We start from the raw sequence: 22,262 nt of genomic DNA, 5'->3' as shown, positions 1-22,262 counted from the left end.
TGTAATTTAATACATTAAAGTCCATAATGATATGTCAAAATGAGAAAAGTGACCAAATACAATCTATTGGGTTCTCGGATTGTGGGACTCGAACCCATGTCAAACCATCCTAGGAGCAAGAGCACCCACGGAGCTTCCCAATCATCTCGAGTTACTTGTCGGTATGTGATGAGCACACACACTTATACTAATGGTGGGATGGGGGGTGAATCAATATAAAATAGACTTTTAGTTATTTAAAATTCAACAACCATAAATAGAGAAAACAGCTCGCGATTTTTACCCATCACTGCAACTAGTAAATTCACATGACCCCCTTCTGTAATACCATATTGTAAAAATTAATAGAACACTATTTTAATATATTACTAAATACCAAGATACCAATTACAAAGAAGTTCATCTCCTTATATACATAATGGAGGATGAAACCATGCAAAAGGATAAACATAACATGACTCACCCAGTGGCAAAAGTACAAATCTAAAAATAACAGAAAAAAAACATTTGTCAGTAAGGTAACTTTATGAAAACTGTAAGCTTTATCTTCTAATAATTATTTAATATTATTCTAATAGATCTCATAGTTAAACAAAAATCAAATCCAGGGATGTAGTGCCTTAAAACACGCTAACCAAACTCATAATTAGCATTGGCTCAAGAAGTCATAGATGAGTAAAAGTATTAACCTTATTTGAAGAAACTTTGGTAAATATGTGACAGCTAAAAATGATGAATATAATTAAAAAATTATCTATTTAATTCTCATCCCATAAGAAATGAGCTCGATATACATCAAATGAATGTAGAATCATTTCAAATAAGCAGAAGCAATATATTCTGGAAACGGATAGTTCAATACAGAGGCATTTGCCCATACAATACTTTACTTTATTTTGATGTCCATGAACCATAGTTGGACAACTCAAGCTCAAGAATAGCATGACAAGCATAATATTTGACTATAACATTAGCATAAACTTCAGCAGAGTTTACTTTTCTCATCTTATCTGAAAGTAGAGTCAAACTCATGACCACTAAGCCAATAGTAAACAGTATTGTAATGCCTTACACAGAAAGATAAAGCCAGAATCATTATTCAGTAGATTACCTTGGTCATAATTATAAAGAAACTTATTCCTGAAGAAAACCTCACCAGAAAATGAAATTGCTAATATTTGTAAACAAGGAAAATATTTTGTTTACAATACACATTCACCGATCTATATGAGCAGTATATTTAATAAAACCTACAATTAAAAAACAGGCTTGATAACCACTTAGAATGTCATCAATTTTGCCATATTATGGTATACCAAACAAAATCACAGTTAAGCTATAACTTGTACATAGAGCGAAACTTGGATATCAGATTGTGATTCAGAAAATAGGATGTAATAGATCAAAATAATAAGCCTAATTCTCAACTTTGTGCTTAATAAGTTGACAACATCGCTTCTGTACCATACATCATTTTCTATTTGTGACCTCTGACTCTCCTGAAGAATAAAAATTGTTCTTTGTATATTTTTACCTAAATCTAGTCCCTAAATCTATAAATGAGCAAAAATATAAGAGCCAGAGGAAGCTACAAGAAACTGCAATCCATAAAACTCTAAATTCACCTGATTCATATCAATAGTTTGAATAGCATTTCCACGAGTAAAAATGATGGCATGATTTTGGTTTTCTGGCTTTCCTTCCCCAAGCTTTGGGTCTCCTGGCAATTTGACAGAGTAGATTTCCTGAAAGAACAGAGGTAACAAATTATGGTATATTCCACAACAAATACGGTTATCCAAATGGACTGCAAAGTGAAACCCATTATGATACTGTGAGCAAGTACATACAAAGAAAATAAAAATTACTAGAAATAAGCAGAAATAGCCACAAGACAAAAGATGCAGGTTGTTCAGAATTAAAAAAGAAAAAAACATCAACGACTGCAAGCTAGAAGAAAACAACTTGATATGTACTGCAAGCTACAAACCCAGCAGAGTAACCAGATACGACTAATGGGGCTTATAAAAATGTAAAACTACACACTATAAGATTTTTCATCACTTGCATAAATGAATTTTTATATCACTTTATATATCTGGCATACCTCTATTAGATTAATCAAATTACCAAAAAGCTCATATTTAAAACAACAGATAATGTCTGCTAATAGACGTTGGAGTGTACTTCCTCTAGCTTTCCAGTGCATGATGAATCCATTACATTATAAATAGAATAGGATATTCTGAACTTACCTTTTAATTTACACAAGAAACTTAATGGTTTCCACTATCAGTCTTCAGTCCAAAGCTGCAGAAGTTTATGAAACTCCTTTCATCTGTTGCACCTCTTCTATGGCTGGATATCAACCTTTCATCTGAGACTGATTAGCCTAGAGTAGTGTCTAGTTTGAGTCACCAAGTTTCAGACATGTGGTTTCTAGTAGCTACCTCCTTAAACTCCTTACTCTTCCACAACTCAGCTATTGACTCAACAACACTGCGACACCTTTATCTGACTGCCACAACTACCCCTTTCCGTGTTTCTTCTTCTCCACACATGAGCTGCAGATATCTTCCATCTATTCTCAATTATTGTGTGGTGCCACATCACCAATAGCACACTGTGCCTTCATTAGCCTTAGTGTAGACTTGGAAAGAGAGTTGATTGGATGTAGAATGGCTCCGTACCCTCTCTTAGTCTACGAATATTGTGGTTAAGCCCCACAGCTTCCTTGATATTGTGGCTACCAAAAACTTGCTTTGAATTAAAATTTCTTCATTACTCACCTTCCCAGATTTGCTGCAACAGTATCTTAATGCTCAGCTCAATTTCCTAAAACTGAAATCTTTAATTACAATTTTTAAATCATCAGATCTTTTTGCACACTGGAGAACTCTAGATGAATCCACTCACTACTGTCTAGGATAAAATCCTTCTCCGAAACCAGTTTACATCCTACGATTTCAGCTGGAACAGTAGGTCCAAACTTCACAATAGAAAAAATAAATTTTCCAAAAGATATGAATATGCCCATTATGATTCCATTCTATACTCCCTTTTTGAATATTAGAGAAATTATATATTTTTCTCTTATAAAGTCACTTCATATTTTTAATTTTCTTTTTGGCCTCAACTAAGTCACTTTAACATAAAATGTTCGACTTTACAAAAATATTTAATTATTCCCTATTCATCAACCCCATTAGCATACAAATATCACAAATCGGCCTAGGGTCCTAACCTCACACTTACGCCTACAAAGGGGACATTACAAACATGTGGATGGATGGAGACTTGAGAAACTATTCCACATTTCAACAGGCAATATGGATCAAATGGTTGCACCGTGGAGATTACAGTTACAATGCCACTCATCATGGTCGCATTGGTATGTTGAACTCAGAGTTCCCAAACTCGCCGCGAGTCAGGAGAGTTCGCCGAGTTGGCGAGTCGAGCCAAGCTCGGCGAGTTTTGCTGACTCGGGACTCGGACTCGGCGAGTTTTGACCATAACTCACCTGACTCGCGAGTCAGGCGAGTTATGGCAAAACTCGTCGAGTCCAAGCTCCAAGACTCGGCCACGACAGGTCAATGTTTTGACTTGTTTGACAAGTTAGTCTCTCCGTCAGGATTCATATATGGAATATAACATTTAAGTTCACTTATACTTTAAGTTATATTCCATATATATTGTCAGGATGTTTGAGAGTGGTTTCGGACCTCCATGAGTTATAATGCAAAATCTAGTTTTTGGAGGATCCTTCAAATTTCCAAACTTAGTCAAATTTCAGGCCATTTCAAGATCAGGATGACATTCCAGACTTTTAAGGCGAGTTCACTCTGACCTTGATGTAAGGGACGGGACCTAGGAGGACACTATTCATTCAACCAAGGTTTGATTTAGCAACTTGAAGCGTGACCAGATAGTACACAAAAACCTTAGGAATGATCTAAATAACCCCTAATCACTCAACTAACCTAACCTCCTTCACTCCACCTTGAGGAGATCCACCTGATTTGATGACCTTTGAGAAACTCAATCCCTTCAATGCAAAGGCTAAGACACTAAAACGACCAACAACAAAACTAAAAGAGATAACCCTAGAAAGAAAAAAGTGGGGGTCTTCATTTGCAATGGGGCGATGTGTGAGTACCTCACAACAGGGATGTTTCTTAAAATTTTGAAAAAAGGGGGTGAGTTGGGGACATTTCCTACCTGTCCCCACATCCCGAAAAATCCCCCCATGGGGCACAAGGTTATTTTTGGCAAGGGACATGTCTCTGAGGAGCATATTTTCAAACCCTTCTGGCCTCACAATTCCCCCTTCCATCCAACATATATATAGCCTAAAAACTAAGAGGTCAAAGAAAGACCAAGTTCAACTATAGTCCCAAGGTAAAACTAAAACCTAAGTTCAACAAGCACACTATTTAATGCTACCATACACAAGCACTCCTTACAGTTCCCAAGTGAAGATGTTCATGATGTCTCATGTTGGTGTTCCCAGAATTTCAATTTGGCCAAAGAAAATACTAAACAAAAGCCCCAAACAAGTAGATACTCTACCAGCATGCCTTTCATGGCATAACAAGCTAGCACACATTATAATTGGGCTTTATTCAATAATGGGTGCATGAAACAAGTTTTAAATCGTTAAAAATCTCTTAATTTCAAGGGTTTTTTTATTTTGCCGAGTCATTGCAGAGTCGTTGCCGAGTCATAGCCAAGTCACGAGTCGAGTCGGCCTTGCCGAGTCTGAGCTGAGTCTAAGTCTGGGAACTATGGTTGAACTAGAGCAGTGTTTTAGATAATTCAACATTTGGGCATTTTCAAAATATCTTGGTAGTCATTTCAATAGTTATTATCAGCAAAGTATTTTAAGAGAAAATCTATGTAATCATTTCAATAAAATGAGTTAATGAAACATCCTAATCTAGCCAATTTATATGTGCAGACCTGTTTTATGTCATGTGGGAATTTTAGATCTAAGCATTTTATATGAATGTTTTGGTCAATTTCATTTAAATACTTCAGATATAAGTAATTTATATGAATATTTTAGCTACAGGCATGATATAATAAGCATAACATCTATATTATATTAGATTATTAAATTAATATTATAATGAAGTGTACCTGTAGACTTGTCTATTAAAAGTAGTAATTAGTTTGTTGTACCTACCGTCTATATAACCACTTTCTATGTTCAATCATATAATGTGACACTCTCAACTTGACAAGGCACACCATTTTCTCTCTCTCTCATAATTTGAGTTGTACCAACATTCATATCAAAGTTCAACAAAGAAAAGCAATCAACATTCAAGCAGTTCGTGAAGGTTGCATGAATTCAAATCTATCTAAAGTCTTCAGTAAAATCGCAAGGCACACACACAAGCAAATTGCAAGAATCAATAAAATCGTGGGCAAAAGTTCTTAAAGTCAAAACCATTTTTCTTTGAAAATTGTGTTTAGTAGAGTTGCAAATAATCAGAGTGAAGAAAAAATAAAATAATCCCATATTTCTAGTTTATAGTTTCTAAAGCACAAATTTGTGTCATGTTGAATGCCCTATATGTGATCAATTACAGAGGTAGCATGAGTTGCACAATTTTCATGTACAAATTGAGCACACAACTATAGCCACAATTCAGCAACTCACAATTTAGAGGTTATGTTTTTTCTTTCTTTGCATGATATTTTTATCAATTGCAGCATTAACTCATGATTTGAACACATTTTTTGTCTGAATATGATGTCTAAAGTGCAAGCATAAAGAGAATTGTATTTTTTTCAATTTATTGAAGTCAGTACAAGAGATTGGACAAGGCATGTGATTTGAAGAAATGGCAACGGAAGAAAACAAAATTTACAACATTTGCCAAATTTCAAGTATTTTATTGTTTTAATTTTTCTTTCCAAATCAAGAACCAAATTTTTTATTTAATGTGAAAAGGGATTTTCTAAGGATTTTGAAAAATATTTGTGGTTAGAAGGATGTGAAATTTTTAGGACAATTTATTATTATTTCCAAAATCAAAGAAGAAAGCTTTTTTGAGTCAAATTAAAGGGGTTGCCAAGCTTTGAAATTTTTTTGAAAACATTAATTTCTAGGTTGCTAGGTAAATGGCCAATAATAAAAACCTAGTGTTGCTCAAAAATCAGATATTAAAAAATAAAATTTTAACATATGGACTCACAAGATATTAACAAAGTTGCCAGTTCAGGTTTAAAGAACTAGTACGCCGGTACGGCAAAATTTTGAAACAATGATACTTGAACTCAATATATATATATATATGCAGCCTAGAAGCATGAATTAAGATTAGAATGTCACATAGCATCATACACATCAAGTTCAATATCAAAATAATAATATTGAGTTCAAGTATCACTGTTTCAAGTCCAAAGTTCCCAGACTCGGACTCGGCAAGGCCGACTCGACTCGTGACTCGGCTATGACTCAGCAAAATAAAAAAACTCTTGAAATTAAGAGATTTTTAACGATTTAAAACTTGTTTCATGCACCCATTATTGAATAAAGCCCAATTATAATGTGTGCTAGCTTGTTATGCCATGAAAGGCATGCTGGTAGAGTATCTACTTGTTTGGGGCTTCTGTTTAGTATTTTCTTTGGCCAAATTGAAATTCTGGGAGCACCAACATGACACATCATGAACATCTTCACTTGGAAATTGTAAGGAGTGCTTGTGTATGGTAGCATTAAATAGTGTGCTTGTTGAACTTAGGTTTTACCTTGCGACTATAGTTGACCTTGGTCTTTCTTGGACCTCTCAGTTTTTAGGCTATATATATGTTGCATGGAAGGGGGAATTGTGAGGCTAGAAGGGTTTGAAAATATGCTCCTCAGAGACACACCCCTTGCCAAAAATAACCTTGTGCCCCATGCGGGGATCTTTTGGGATGTGGGGACAGGTAGGAAATGTCCCCAACTCACCTCCTTTCTTCAAAATTTTAAGAAACATCCCTGTTGTGAGGTACTCACACATCGCCCCATTGCAAATGAAGACCCCCACATTTTGCTTTCTAGGGTTAGCTCTTTTAGTTTTGTTGTTGGCCATTTTAGTGTCTTAGCCTTTACATTGAAGGGATTGAGTTTCTCAAGGGTCATCAAGTCAGGTGGATCTCCTCAAGGTGGAGTGAAGGAGGTTAGGTTAGTGATTTATTTAGATCATTCCTAGGGTTTTTGTGTACTATCTAGTCACGCTTCAAGTTGCTAAATCAAACCTTGGTTGAATGCATAGTATCCTCCTAGGTCCCGTCCCTTACATAAAGGTCAGAGTGAACTCGCCTTAAAAGTCTGGAATGTCATCCTAATCCTGAAATGGCCTGAAATTTGACTAAGTCTGGAAATTTGAAGGATCCTCCAAAAACTAGATTTTGCATTATAACTCATGGACGTCCGAAACCACTCTCAAACATCCTGACAATATATATGGAATATAACTTAAAGTATAAGAAATGCCACTTATACTTAAATGTTATATTCCATATATGAATCCTAGCGGAGAGATTAACTTGTCAAACAACTTCATGTCTTTTTTGGTTTTTGCAAGTCAAAACATTGACCTATCGTGGCCGAGTCCGAGTCCGAGTCCGAGTCCCGAGTTAGCAAAACTCACCGAGCTTGGCTCGACTTGCCAACTCGGCGAACTCGCCTGAAAATCACTTCAACAATTAAATATCTGCTCTAAGGTGCAATTAATAATGTTTAAATTAAAGTAAGACCTAGTAAACTGGAGCTCTTAGAGGAAACCATTGCTACCTGCGAGCTGCACTCTGGTTGATTAACTTGTGTTGACACCTCATATGCCTTGTGTTACAGCCTTTTGTATGGTCATTTGGCACTACCATACTGATTTGAATGTTATTCACCCCAATGTTGTTCTCTGATAATTAAACCAGTAGATTTGATGCCCATTCACATTAAATTAATAATGCTCCAGTTTGCGATCTTGAGGATATTCTAAAGCCCTTGGTGGTACTCTTTTAACACTTTGGAGTCTCCTCTGTCACATTTTGGTATATAGTAAGGCAAAAACAAACTTTTGGAGAATTGAGGGTATCCAAGATTAACTATAAACCCTGTGGTAAGGAGCAATAAGGTTGTTTTTACAAAAGGGTGCATGTTGGTGGTATTCAACACCTTGATCAAATTGGGTGTGTTTTGTAACTTGAAAATGAGTCCTTTGCACTTGAACATGGTTATGCATGCATCCTTCACAATCCAATCCCCGCCACAGATTTAATGCTATCAGTCAAGTCAGAGACATATTTGTAATATTTTGAGGTACTAACAGATTTCAAGTGGCTGATATGCTAAAAAAAAGAAAAAAAAATTTGGGCGCCCAAGCCTCTAGGTTCACCCTGGATGAACCAACTCGCATGGGCACGAACCCTGGCCGAACCCACAAGCGAACCGGATCAAGACCAATACTAGAACCAAATCGGACCAGTATCAGGCCCTCAGACCAGCAAACCCTACAACTTAGGATATTATCTACCAACGAATATTTAGAATGTAACAAAATCCTATGAGGCACAAAAACCAATCATACTAATCACTTAGCTGGCTTTGACAAACATCATAGAGAAGCCTTCTTGATTCTCAATTTGTCAATCTCTAATGGTTTAATCCCTCAAGTTAAAAGTGTTAAATCTACACATAACCTGTGGGATACTTTGAAAGATAAATAGCCTAAGAAAAGAAGAGTCTCATATTTGAAGAATTTGTTATTAACTGCATGAGGGGGATCTTCTTAGGGATCAACCTCTTGTGGTCCATAAACCAATAAATGACGAGAATTTGGTTTCTTTGACCATTGAAATCCTGCCAACCTGCTTAAAGACTTTTGTGAAACCTCTAAACCTATTGGCAAAAAGACAAACATGGAACTTTGACAAGGGTCAATTCATACTACTTGCAAAACAAACATCGACAAGAGTAGATGAGTAAAGTTTCATTTGGAAGATCAAAAAGTCCACTTCACAATCTCAAAAAAACAGAATAGATAGATCTCCCACTTCAAAATCTCAAAAAAGCAGAATAGATAGTATTACCTTTCCCACAAGCATCAATAAAGCTAATGTGGCAGACACTACTAAGGGTGACCATGAGGGCAAGGGTTCATTAATTAAAGTGCATCAAGACACTTTACGTGTCAAAAGCTATGTTACTCAAGCTTCAAGAGATCCAAATAACTAGTGGGAACTGGAAGTGGAGAACCCAATGGGGTTTACAGGCCAATGCCCCAAGCAAGGTCGAGGGGCAACATCCCTTGTGGGGGTCGTGGGATGACACCCCTAGTGGGGTCAAGGGGCAGCTCTATTTTCACAATTTTATCTCCTAAGACTATAGAAGCATTTGCAAAAATTGTATGAGATGCAAGGATATGACTCCACATAGAGCTAGCAATGTTGGGTTGAGGAATACAAGCTCCTTTCTACCATAGCACATAACTCCATAATCTGATTTTTGTTTTTGATACCATGGATATCACAATCCATGAGTTTTCTACACCTTAAACATGACAGTATTTTTATATCTAAAAAAGTTCTCCTTCAGCTAAAATCCATGCTCATCTGATCAATGTATGCTTGTGTATGTGATCAAAGTATCTTCTATTTGATTAATTTATTATGTACTTAAAGTTTATTTATTAAGAGTGCATGAAAAAAGTTTTAAATCTTTAAAGATCTCTATATTTAAAGGTTTTTTCAATTTGTCAAGCAATTGTCAAGTCTTGGCCAAGTTTGGACACCGAGTAAAAAATCAGCTTCCCGAGTATAAGAATTAATACTTTTCAATTCATGAGGTGTTCCAATGTGTCAAACTTTGGGTGGTTATTCCACACCTCTACAACAACAATGCAAAAGTAAAGATCTCTTCATTCAAACTAAATTCAAGCACATACAGAGTTCATCTCCATTTGAGACTTTATCTCCAAGGCATTCACTTTTTATTCCTAGAAGGCCTCACTTGTACTATGAAGGTGAGCTTGATGATGACTTCACCAAATTAGATGCATCAACTTAGAAGACAATCAAACCTATTGATAGGTCCACAGTAAAGCATGTTCATTGTGTCGTTTTAAATATCTTTATCATATGCTTGTGTCTATTCTTATGAAGGTTGGTAATTGAAATATTTCTTCCTATTTCTGCACATTTCAAGGACCATACTGTAATCTAATGACTACACCTTCAAATCCGTTCAGTTTAGTCATTAAAAGGGGTATTTGAATATTAGTTTAATATTAAAAAAAGTGTATACAAACACTTCTCTATAATAAGTAGTTGTAGTTAGTTTGTTGTACCTACCATCTATTTTTATATTGTAACCACTTTCCATTTTATGCATATGTTCAATAATATAATATGATGTTTTCAACCTCAGGCATTTACCAACAACTACTTTTTTGTAGTAATGCCCTTGATTTTGTATAGTACAAATGGTTTTTGTCTTGTTTTAGTTTGAAGATTTGGAATTCTTTGTATCCTATCGTTGCAATACTGTTTCCTTTTTTAGCATCTTATAGAATTTTACTAGTGTTTTAATTGCCTTCTACAAGACAGCACAACATAGAAAGTGTGTGTATAGTAAAGCATACTTCAAATTTGGAAAGGAAGCTCTCTTGAAATCTAAACTAAGCTAATATAACCCTAAGCTCCCAACTATAGACAAGATATACAGATATGCATGCTTTACAATATTTTAGGGTGAAGAGGGGGACAGTGGCCAAGAGGAAACTTTGCATTAATGATTAAAGAAATGAATAACTGCCTATATTTCTGTCTCAAATTATAGGAACCAGACAATTAACAATCTCATCTTGCAAACAAGATTTTATAGATTTAACAAATGAAAACGACCTACATAAAAACACAAACGACACCTTCTATCAAGCAATAATAAAGATCAACTATTTAGAGAAAACAAGATTATCAAATAACAAAGCTTAGAAGACATTTGATTCCAAAAATTAAATAACATAATTGTATACAAAGCCACAACATTAATCGATAGACTCAATATAGCACTTGCCGGTAAAATCTGCTTACAATTAAATTAATGGGATTACATAGTAAACCAACTAAATAACAATTTCTGCAACGTAGTTATAGTCTCAATTATTCTGAATGTCTTGTGCTCAAAGCACGTTCTTATAGGTTACAAAAGCCCAATCAATGGGACTTTAGAATAATAATTTTCTAATCCCAAAAATCATGCTTCAAAGCAAAACATTTGTTACATCCCACTTGTGCCCTAGATGTTTATATGTTGTGATTATGCCATGTCATATGTGTGCCCTAGTTGCTCTAAGCTATACTTGTAAGATGTTTAACGTGCCCTAGATTTTCATGTTTAAATTGAATGAATGTACCCTAGATTTTCATGTTTAAATTGGATGATGCTAATTGTGCTTAGATTAATAAATTGATAACTCATAATTGTTAAATTGATGACTTGATAGTTAACATTATGACATAATGTTTCACTTTTGCTAATGATATTTGAAATGTCAAAATAGGACAAGATTTTGATCTAACTAGTTGAACTGGCCAAGTGTGTGCAGAAGATCGTCATCCTCTGCGAAGGGAAGGGAGGTATCATCGAGTCGGGAGATAAGGAGAGGGAAGAACTTATGCCATCTAAAACCCTAATCTTGAGTCAAGTAGACTCATGTTGACCTTGGTTAATTATGTTGGTCATTGCAACATGCATAGTTGGCAAACTCGCAAAGTAATCGACGAGTTTTGAAAACTCGCCGAGTTTTTCTGACTTTTACTCATCAAAAAACTCGCCCAAGTTTTTGCAAAAACTCAGCGAGTTTCTATAAAAAACTTGAGTACAATAAAAAAAGAGGCCCAAACACGTCAAATAATTATCTATTTTTTGTTTTTTCAGGTCAGTTTCATTCTCTTCATCAGAATATATACATGATATATATACATAAAGTATAAGTGGCATTTCAATATGTCTTTTCCCTTTCTTATACTTTAAGTTATATTTCATGTATATGTTGGCAAGATGTTTGAGAGTGATTTCAGATCTCTAGGAGTTATAATGCAAATTCTAGGTTTTAGAAGATCTTTTAATTTTTCAGACAATCAAATTTCAGTAATCAATATGCTCCTATCAACATTCTCTCGCTCTCTCTATCTCATTCACTTTATCTGCCCCGAATTTTAGACCTATCTATCTCCCTATCACTCTTCCTCTATCCCCCTCTCTACCACACTCCATATCACTCTCTCCTCTCTCCCCCAAGATCTAGACCTATCTCTCTACCTCTCTCTTTCTCACCCTCAAACCTCGGCGAGGGGTGCTACTCTCAACCTAATTTTAATTTGCAGATGCTTGGTGCAAAGTTGGAATATAAATACCCCAAATCTCAAAAAATTTGCCCTCAGAATCTTATGTCAACCTTGTACTTCATCCAGTTGTGAGCGCAATTACAGCTTGTTTGAGGCCATCAACATGAAGAAGAGGAGCAAGTTAGCGCAAAAACGCCTCAATGACCTTGTCTTCGTGCAATATGATCTTCGATTGCATGTAAAGTAGAGGAAGTAGAAGGTGGTCTAATTGACTTGGATGATATAGATCCTTACAGTGATTGCACATCACAGTAGTAGCCTCCATTGTTTTTCGAGGATGACATCACAAATTTGGAGAGGCAGGCTATGGAGGAGGAGGGGGGTAGATTTGGTTTCACGTTGGATGACATTGAGGAGGAAGAGGATGAGGATGAGGAGTCACTGCCAGTGCCAAAAGCAAGTGGAGACATAGCTTCATCCAGGATGGAGGACGAGCCAGCCATACCGAGCGAGGAGGCACAATCACGCCCACTGCAGACTTCTAGGACTAGACCCTCTAGTTCTACCTCTCCCCTAGTTTTTGCTAGAGCTAGGAAGACGAAGTTGTAATTGTAATGATGTATTTTCTTTTGGTTTTACAAAAACTATTTACTAGTTTGCTTCCAGGCTTCCAACCATCAGCATTCCTCATGAGGATGCATTTTTGTAGACACTTTGCATTTAAATATATATCTAGAATCAACTTATTTCTTTTGTGTTCTCATTTATTGACTCATTGGATGCATCTTCTCATTAAATTTTGCAAAAAAATGCAGTTTTAATTAAATTTAAGCATTGGCAAGTTTTGCCTAGTGGCGAGTAGTTCATCTATGCAACATGTAACCCTAGCTGGTCTGTACAAAAATTTTAGGGTTCACAACCCTAAGTTATTGATTACTTTACGAGTTAATTTGTTATTTTATTATTAATTAATTTATAATAAATTATTTTATTGATTAAAATTCGCAATGAGTCATATTTTATTGTTGTATATATATATATATGAGAGGTATACACAACCGTATACGTGCTCCCATAGGCATGCATACATAAAGTGTATAGATTCATATATATATAAATATATGAATATTTTATACTAAAACTCTTGCTAAGGTAAGGTTCATTTTCAAAGAACCTTGGCCCAACTCTATTTGGCAATATTAACAAGCTAAGTGTGATAGGGGAGGAGGGGGTGGAGGGGTCGGGACCTCGCTATTTAAATCAATTTTAAATCATCCTACAAGCCGCTAAAAAAATGTTTGGCACAAAGCAAATTAATAAAACAAATATCCACCCCTTTGATAACGCAAAGTATATAAATCATTCTATTTACTTGGCCTCGATATTATTTCATCAGGCAATTAGAAGTGAATGAGCATTTTCATATTAATCGATTTTTGGAATTAGAATAAAGGGAGAAAATAAGAAGACTTTCTCGGGAAGATGAGAAACCTCTATCCGTGTGACTGGGAGCAGGCACGCATGGTGTGACCCTCCTTAGGCGGATTAGGGAAAGATGCCTGGTTTTAGGGCAAAATGCAAGACGGAATGCATTTTGGTAAATATATAGCCAGGGTTTTGAGGAAAATGGGACACAGTCTTCTCTTATTTTGGTCGTTGTTAGGAGACTTTGGCTCTTCAAGCTTAAACTTAGGTTTTTTGGAAACGTGGAGAACAGAGAAGCTTTGCTGAGAAGAACGGTGCTGGGAAACAATAACCAGACACTTCTCCTTCAAACTAACCAAGTCATGTTATTTATCCAGTCTAGTGGAGATTTGTTCATTCATTCTTTCTTTTCTTTTGAATCTGGAATGAGAAAGGTTGAGTGAAAGTAAATGCATAAGAATTTTGGAATAGCCATGTTATTCTTTCTTGTGCACTATGTGAGAGTTGAATTACTTTTTCCTTCTGATTTTGAGGAATTATAAACATGTGTTAAAGAAGAAAGTCCAGTTACTTTTCTTTTCTTTTTATTTAGTTACATTCTCCACCGCCTAGCTGTGTGTTGACGGTTAAGTAGATGGATGAAAAATATACGTACTATTCTGCAAAATTTCTGCTATCAAACCTGAATAATGTAATTTCTTTTGAATGTTGAATAGGGTTTGGGTATTTTTCAATTTAAAAGGAAATATACTTTCTGTTCTAATAGAATTATACTATTAGACCCTTTCTTAGCAACAGAATCTCAGTTTCTTTGCGGAATTAGTGGGTATGTTGTAGTATCTGAGATCATTAGCAGAATTTCTATTTGGCTGTACCTTTCTATGATTTGTTGTGGAATAAATTTTCACTGATATGTGTCAAAAGAATGTAGCAGCAGTCATTATGATGTTTATGAAAATAAAACAAAAACTTAGAACAAGAACATTATCTCATAATCGGTTATAAATAAAGATGTCTGGATTTTAACCGATAATCAGTAGAGCAAGCTGGTAAAAGATATACAAACAATACTCCTCAGATTAGAGAGGGTGCATATCCAAAGACTTGTAATAAGAAAATTTCTTACCTCTTTATTGAGCTATTTCAGAATTGCCTAAGTCTGAAAAATCATAACAGCAGTAAGAATGACCTATCTATTTGAGATTTACCATCTCTAGATTATGATAAAACAAAAACCCTAGCCTAGGAAAGTAGTGGGTAGAGGAGCACAGTTGTACCATGATGCAGATAGCATCTCCATTAGAGAGAATACCCTCAAAATTGCCATGACAGCAGAGACATGTTAGGTGTGGGGTACATTCCAAACTTAAGGTTTGAACGGACAACTGGCAGCTCTTATACCCCTTACTTTACCAATCCAGGGAATTGGTTGTATTATTACAAACCTTTGCAATCATGAATGAGAAAAATAAAACAGTAACTTCTTAAGAGAAATAGTGTTGATAACAAAAAGAATGTTAAACAATTGTATGGTCAATAGTTCCTAAGTGAGTTCAGCTATGTGTTGACGTGTTTTTTGTACACAGCCTAACACAGAATAAAATACCTAAGGGTATCTTATCCTCTCTTGAGAAAAAGTCTCTAACTGCTGAAGATTCGCATAAAGGATCAGTTAGGATGACTCCAAGGTTCCTTTTAGTAGGGTCTCTACATGTGGATAAGCTCGCCGTGGTATGATGTGATTTGCTGGAATCACAAGGGGACTTACATTTGGTGATTGAACTTCCGATCTGCTTTGCTGGGACACGGGCTCTTACTAGCTTAGATTTGAAAAAAATGGAAAAAGGATGAGGGCGAAGAGAGGATCTAATCCTAATACTAAGAATGTAGGAGCAATGATTTGATTTTTGATGAAACTCTAACTAGGTCTTGTTTTGACATCAATGGAACATCTACACAAGGCTAATGCGATCTTCTAAGGGGAGCTTTATGATGTTCAAATTATCACCGCAAGCATAGACACCATCAAGTTGATGCATATCAATGAAGAAGCGACGAATTGAAATTGAGCTTAAGCTGAATGATTCCAGTTGACTACACAAGGCAAGTCTGCAATCAACAAACTGCTAGTAGTATGGATATACGAATTCCATCATCAATCTATCACATTTCCTCCATTCATCTAATCATCTACCATCTAAGATTGAAGACTCAACAAGTAACCATGCAAATTGCAAGAAACGACATACTTCACCATTACTTCAATGAAAATGGAGTTTGTTTACAATCAATGGCAACAATTTCTTGCCTTGTCCTCCTATTCTACTCTAATTGCTATTCTATCAACTATAGTCTAACTCTCCCAACTATTTACATGCTATCTCTAACTTATTGCTAATTAACCTTTACAAATGAAATGCCTGGGCTTATATAGTGCCCACAATACAATTTGATGGCTTAGATCAATTCAAGATCAATGGCCAAGATTCAACAATGAAAACCCTAATTAGGGTTTGTTACAACCATTACATAACATTTAATGCTTGACCAATGATAAAATTGTATTGCTTGGACACATGTCCCTTCTAGAAAAATCGACCAATGGATAGCCGGGGTAGGTACATCGGAGTTTGTGCCACCTTCCATGAGTTAAGTACATTGAATCTGGACATGCTGAGGTGGACCTCACTGATTGGAGAAATGATGACTAGGACGCCACCTCATTTGACACTTGTAACTTGGTAGATATTCAACTTGATGTTGTTGAGAAGCTTGCTTTAATTAATTCATCTGGAACTATTTGCTTCTTCAACGAGCCCTTGTTCTAACTCCCTGTGTCCTTGATGTGCAGGATGATGATGTACCTTGCCTTGGAATGCTAGATTGAAAGAGGTCGCCCATGTCCTGGCTTGATCGTCCCGGCGAAGATCGTCCTGGCGAAGACCGTCCTTGATTCGGCTTGATTTTCCTTGATGAGATCTCCATTCGATGCCTACACAACATTTCATAATTAGCAACATGATTTTGCAATGAATAGCATAGATTAAAATAATTTTAGGAAACATCATGATAAGTCTTTGAGTTATCATTTCCTAAAAAACAATTGGGCTGTTGGAATTCAAAATTTCAAAAATTCAAAATTTAAGATTATAACGATCAAAAATCAAAATCAAAACAATAAATCCATATCGCCATACCTCACTTGAGAGCTAACTCTAGAATGCAAAATAAAGGAATTTGCCTAGGCAAAAATTGATATTAGATGGCTTCAACGTGATCTCTTGTTCAAATTAGGAACTTCGCCACCTTTGATATGTCCTTGACGTGATCTTCAATGTCCTTGGCAAGTTCGCTCAAGTGGAAACTAAGTTCGCACTCCTTTGATAACGCTTGCACCTTCCCTTTGAAATTCGCTCTTCCTTTGTATACTCCAAATCGCATGTGAAAGATGAAAATGATGATGTGAAAATGACATAAACTATTCCTCCTTTATAGGCGCTTAACCCCTTATTCACCTCTAGGCCGACTTTGCCAAAATGAGGCAATTAAAATGATTTTTAAATAAATAACAAGGGCCGACCTTCATAAAATAAACTCAAGCGCTCCATTTTTATTGCAAACAATAATTAATTAATTAAATTTCCTTGTTTATTAATTAATAAATTCGATTTTTTTTTTACAAGCCAAAAATAATTAATTAATGTTTTGCGCAAATTTTAAATGCCATTTTAATTGAATTTTCAAAGTTATCGATTTTTAGCATTTAAATAAATTCAAAAACTTGTTTGAACGCCAAAATTGGAGAATTGGGAAGAGTACAAACCTCATCGCCCTGGTCCCTGACTGAGGGACAGGAGCGATTCATCACTTTTGTCTTGATTCTTGCAATTTTACGTCCCAGGTCTTCATCTCTACGTTGGATTTGCCATGTTCGTTGAGTCCTTCGAGCTAGATCGACTTGCATGTGTGAATGAGTGCCTTAGGATGTATTATCGCCCTGGTCCCTTGGAGAGGGACAGGAGCGATCTTCATGCTTTCTCCTTGATCTTGCATTCTTTGACCTCCAATCTCTATCATAGGCGAAAAATAACATTGTTTCTTTACTCCACGCTTGCTCCACTTGATTTTTACAAGGCATATTTGATGTTAAGAGGAATATCGCCCTGGTCCCTTGGAGAGGGACAGGAGCGATCCTCATGTCCTGGCTCAAATTGGTAAACTTTTGATCTTTGTTCTTTGTTCATCACCTTCCAAATAGCATCCTTGACGTTGCCTATCCTTGCCTTGTCTTGGTTTTGAGGGAACATGGGTATTTTAATAAAAATCGCTTTGGTCCTTGTCCAAAGGACAGGAGCGATATGAGTTCCTTAGCTCAATTGATAGCATTTTGACGTTCAAAACCCTTGTATATCATCTTCAAAAGACACCTTAGACCTTGTGTGATCCCGAAAAACCCTGACTTGGCATGAACTTGAAGGAAAATGAAGAATCCCAAGCAAATCGCCCTGGTCCCTTGGAGAGGGACAGGAGCGATATAGCTTCTGTGTTCAATTTGAGGATCCTTTAACGTTTGAAGTCTTTGTATATCACCTTCTAATCATGCCTTGGACCTCATACGACCTTGCAAAACCTTGACCTTACGTGATTTTTGAGGGATTTGGCCAATATAATAAACATCGCTCTGGTCCCTTCCTGAGGGACAGGAGCGAACTTCAAGTCTTTGGGTTCATGCTTGCGTTCTCCAACTTGCAATTGTCCTCATTGGGTAAAACGTGACCCCTTGATCTTCCTTAATCACTTGGTGCTTGTTAATCTTTCGAAATCTATGCCTTTATGCAAATTTCGCTCTGGTCCCTTCCTGAGGGACAGGAGCGAATTAGGTGTCTTGATGCAAATTCTTTAACTTGGCGACCTTTGTAACTTTGTGCTTGATGAAGATGTCTTAAAATGTCCTCACCACCTTGTTCTTCGCCTTGGAGTGTCCTGAATTTGGAGGAACGGCAATATAACCATTATATCGCCCTGGTCCCTTGGAGAGGGACAGGAGCGATCTAGCTCTTGTAGGCTCCACATCACATTGCTAACTTCTAAAATTATCTTCAACGGATTCATAACATTCCATTCCATTCATTCATGCCTTGGGTTTGATTGTAACTTAGCAAGAAATTTATCTTAGACAAAAATCGCTCTGGTCCCTTGGAGAGGGATAGGAGCGAACTTAGGCATTTAGGTCTTTTGTTGACATTTGGTAATCTTCAATTTATCTTCAATGAGTTCATTTCACCCTGTTTCTTGCCTTCAAACTTATAACTTGCTTGATTTTCGTCCAGAACATGCCCTATGAAGAATATCGCTCTGGTCCCTGGGAGAGGGGCGGGAGCTACAATGTACTTCGCCCTGGTCCCTTCCTGAGGGACAGGAGCGATTTTGGCATTCTGGACCACTCTCCTTCATGTCGGCACTTCAAGTTATATTCATTTGATAAAACATATCTCCTTGGACATCTTCAAATTGTTAAGTCGTCAAAATCCTGCAAGGACAAAGCAATATTTGATTTGTAGCTCCGGTCCTTCACTGAGGGACAGGAGCGATTTTGCTCTTACAGGTCAAAATAACATGATTTCACAAGTTTAATCACTTCACAAGGCGAAAACAAATCATTCCCCATGCCTGGGATCAAAAATCAAAAAAGTCAAAATTTGGTCAAACTTACTCATTTGGACAAAAATTCACACTTCATCTTCAACACTTAGACAAATTAAGCTCTGCACTCAAAATTCCAATTGAAAATAGACCATTTTGGCGAAATCATTGCATTCAAAATTTGCATCCTACAAAAGGAAGCTCAAAAAGCTCTCAAAACTGACTGGATTCTGGCCTAAAAAGACGGTAATTGAAACCCTAAGGCTTGACCCTAAATCCAGACAACTGACTGACTAACAAAACCCTAAAAAACAAAACGAAAAGCGAGCGAAAAACGAGCAAAAAAAGCAAGGGTCCCCATTTGCAATGGGGCGATGTGTGAAAACGTCACAACACTATGGCTCTTTGTTGGTTAAACCTACTTGACCCTAGACCTATGCCGAGAAGGGTGGTGATCATTGACGGCACGTTTAATCGTGCTTGCAGTGTTTAAACTTTGGCCAAGGTGGTGCTGCATGATGCAAGATACCGTCAGATCATTAGAACCAGATACACCTCTAGTCAGGAGTGTCATACTAGTTGGGGGTTACCCATAGTGTATGGCTGACTAGTTAGTGTAGGTCCTAAACACCAAGTCTCAGATGGCATGAGTTCCACTTCCCGTTACCTCTCTGTGAAGGATGGGGCCAATCCAATCGGATATGGCACAGGGGACTAGTAAGTTCGTGGTTGGGCAGAAAAACATCCTGATAATACTTTCCCTCCTCATTGGTTTGTTGATAAAGTTTCAAAAGCTCAGAATGTTAGCATCAAAGAAATGTACTTTCTAAACTCTCCCTCTTTCATTTTAAATGAAATGTTTTAGTTACTTTCATATCTACTATTCATGATCATGGTATGGATCATTGTAATACAAATTTCAGTTAAGAGCTAGTTTAATTTCAGATATTTGTTCATTTTTCAAAAAAAAAAAATGTCTCTTCCTTTATGTTTTAAAGTTGCAAAGTTGATGTTAAAATGTTTATTTCGTTTCAGGATGTTACAACATTTAAAGCTAAAAAAAAACGAAAGAAACATAGTGTAAACAAATCTAATCTAAACAAGGGACAAGAATGCAAGGCTATAACAAATTGTATGTAGCCACTCTTGCTCTTTCATAGTTGGCTTCTACTGTCAATATCTAAGCTGTTATCTAATATTAATGCTCATAAGGGCCTAAATAATATTGTTGCTCATGAGCTGACGTATTAGCTTCATTTGGATTCAGCTAATCATTTGGGATATTTGTAAACAATCTTAAATTTTTATTTTGTTTAAACCCAACATGCAATATTTAACTAAATTGCAAAACCTAGTTATGGCGCAACTCCCTGCCTGAGAAGCATCATGCTTGAATGTGGCCAGACTTATATTTGGCATGAAAAAGGCCTCAATAATGTCACTCTTTGAGAAAGCTCAGGCCATTTATCCAAAATATTCACACTCATTTACAAAACTTTTAACAAGAATCCGAAAGTGCTAGAGATCAGCAGACAAGTGAAAAATGCATTTTTCCATCATAGATTGGGCCAATTTTTATTTTTTTCTGCCGTGTCTTTGAGACTGACATTAACAGAGGTAACAAAATGGGTCAAGATGATCCTTCAGGGTATTCTTTTAAAGCATCAAACTATCATAATGATCCAGATGTATGTCCTACAAGTTGATGGGTGACCAGAAAACCCATGGTCCATTTTGTTAAGATATCATCACTAGGTAATTTTCCCAATTCATAAATAGGAATTGGAAGCACCAATTAACTTGACAAGTAGATACAACGAATTATAGGAAGCCTTGTTAGTGACACAAGTTGTAGAAGCTTCGCAATCCAAAAATTGGGTCCAACTTACAAGAAATGAACATGGGAGTGTGACTTTGGTAGTTGTGGAGAGCGTTAATCCCACATAACGCCTCCCATGTTTGGATTAGTGCCAAAAAAAAGGAGAATGTTGACATAAAATGGAACATTTTTTAGGCATCCTTGGCATATATTTGTGAGGATGCTGCAATAAGGAACTTCTCTATTGCAGGTTGCACTCATACTCTTCAATCTTGACATGGGCTAAAACAAGAAAGAGGATAAGAAAGGTCATAGAAAGGTCATAGAAAGGTAAAGGGACTGACTTTAGCATTCAATTGACAAGCCATGCATTCAACATTCGAGCTGCCAGTCGAAACGATCGAAGGCCTAAATCAATAGCAGCAAAGCTTGGTGGGTACTAGCTAATTATACTTTTTGTTTTTAAATTTAACTTTAACAGAGGGTTAGTAATGAATTCGTAGTAAGAACTGAATACAATGCATGCCCATTCATATCAGGATTTATGGTTTCAACTTAAATTTACTCTATATTTCTATCAGTGACAAAGTTTAATATTATCTTCGTATTATATAGATTTATTTGGTCATAGTAGCCTCTATTTCTATTGATTTTATAAAGTCTTTTGTTGTTAATTGTTTTCTAAGTTATATTTTTATTATTAGTTTCCAAATTAAATTTAAATTTGCATTTTAGATTAAAATTATAAATTATATTTTTATGTTATTATGCATATACTAATTTAATATGTAATAATAATGGTAAAATAATACTAAAAACGATAAAATATATACCATTTTTACATTACATTACTGCTCCTTTTGGATAAATATATCCTCTGCGAGTCCAAGTTTCCATCATCTATGGAATGCAATATTGTTATATTCTATGGGGTCTCTGTAAGACTGTTATTGGGAATTCCCCCTAGCAGAATAGGCCTGATTTCTAAATAAAGCCTGACATAATTTCCATTGCAATTCAGTCAATATGTATG

General features: G+C 36.1%; 1 protein-coding gene across 5 annotated transcripts in view; it reads right to left on the bottom strand.

Annotated features, from left to right (window-relative positions):
* LOC131031180 (callose synthase 9) overlaps positions 1–22,262 on the bottom strand; it is a 222,601-nt gene that overhangs the window by 48,990 nt on the left and 151,349 nt on the right. For all 5 annotated transcript variants that reach the window (XM_059209486.1, XM_059209488.1, XM_057962221.2 and 2 more), the window contains one exon: positions 1,626–1,745. In XM_059209486.1, the coding sequence (XP_059065469.1) occupies positions 1,626–1,745 (120 nt within the window). The remainder of the gene's footprint in view (positions 1–1,625; positions 1,746–22,262) is intronic.

Source organism: Cryptomeria japonica, chromosome 8, assembly GCF_030272615.1.
Source record: "Cryptomeria japonica chromosome 8, Sugi_1.0, whole genome shotgun sequence".
Classification (NCBI taxonomy): Eukaryota; Viridiplantae; Streptophyta; class Pinopsida; order Cupressales; family Cupressaceae; genus Cryptomeria; species Cryptomeria japonica.
This window is presented reverse-complemented; position numbering and strand designations above follow the sequence as displayed.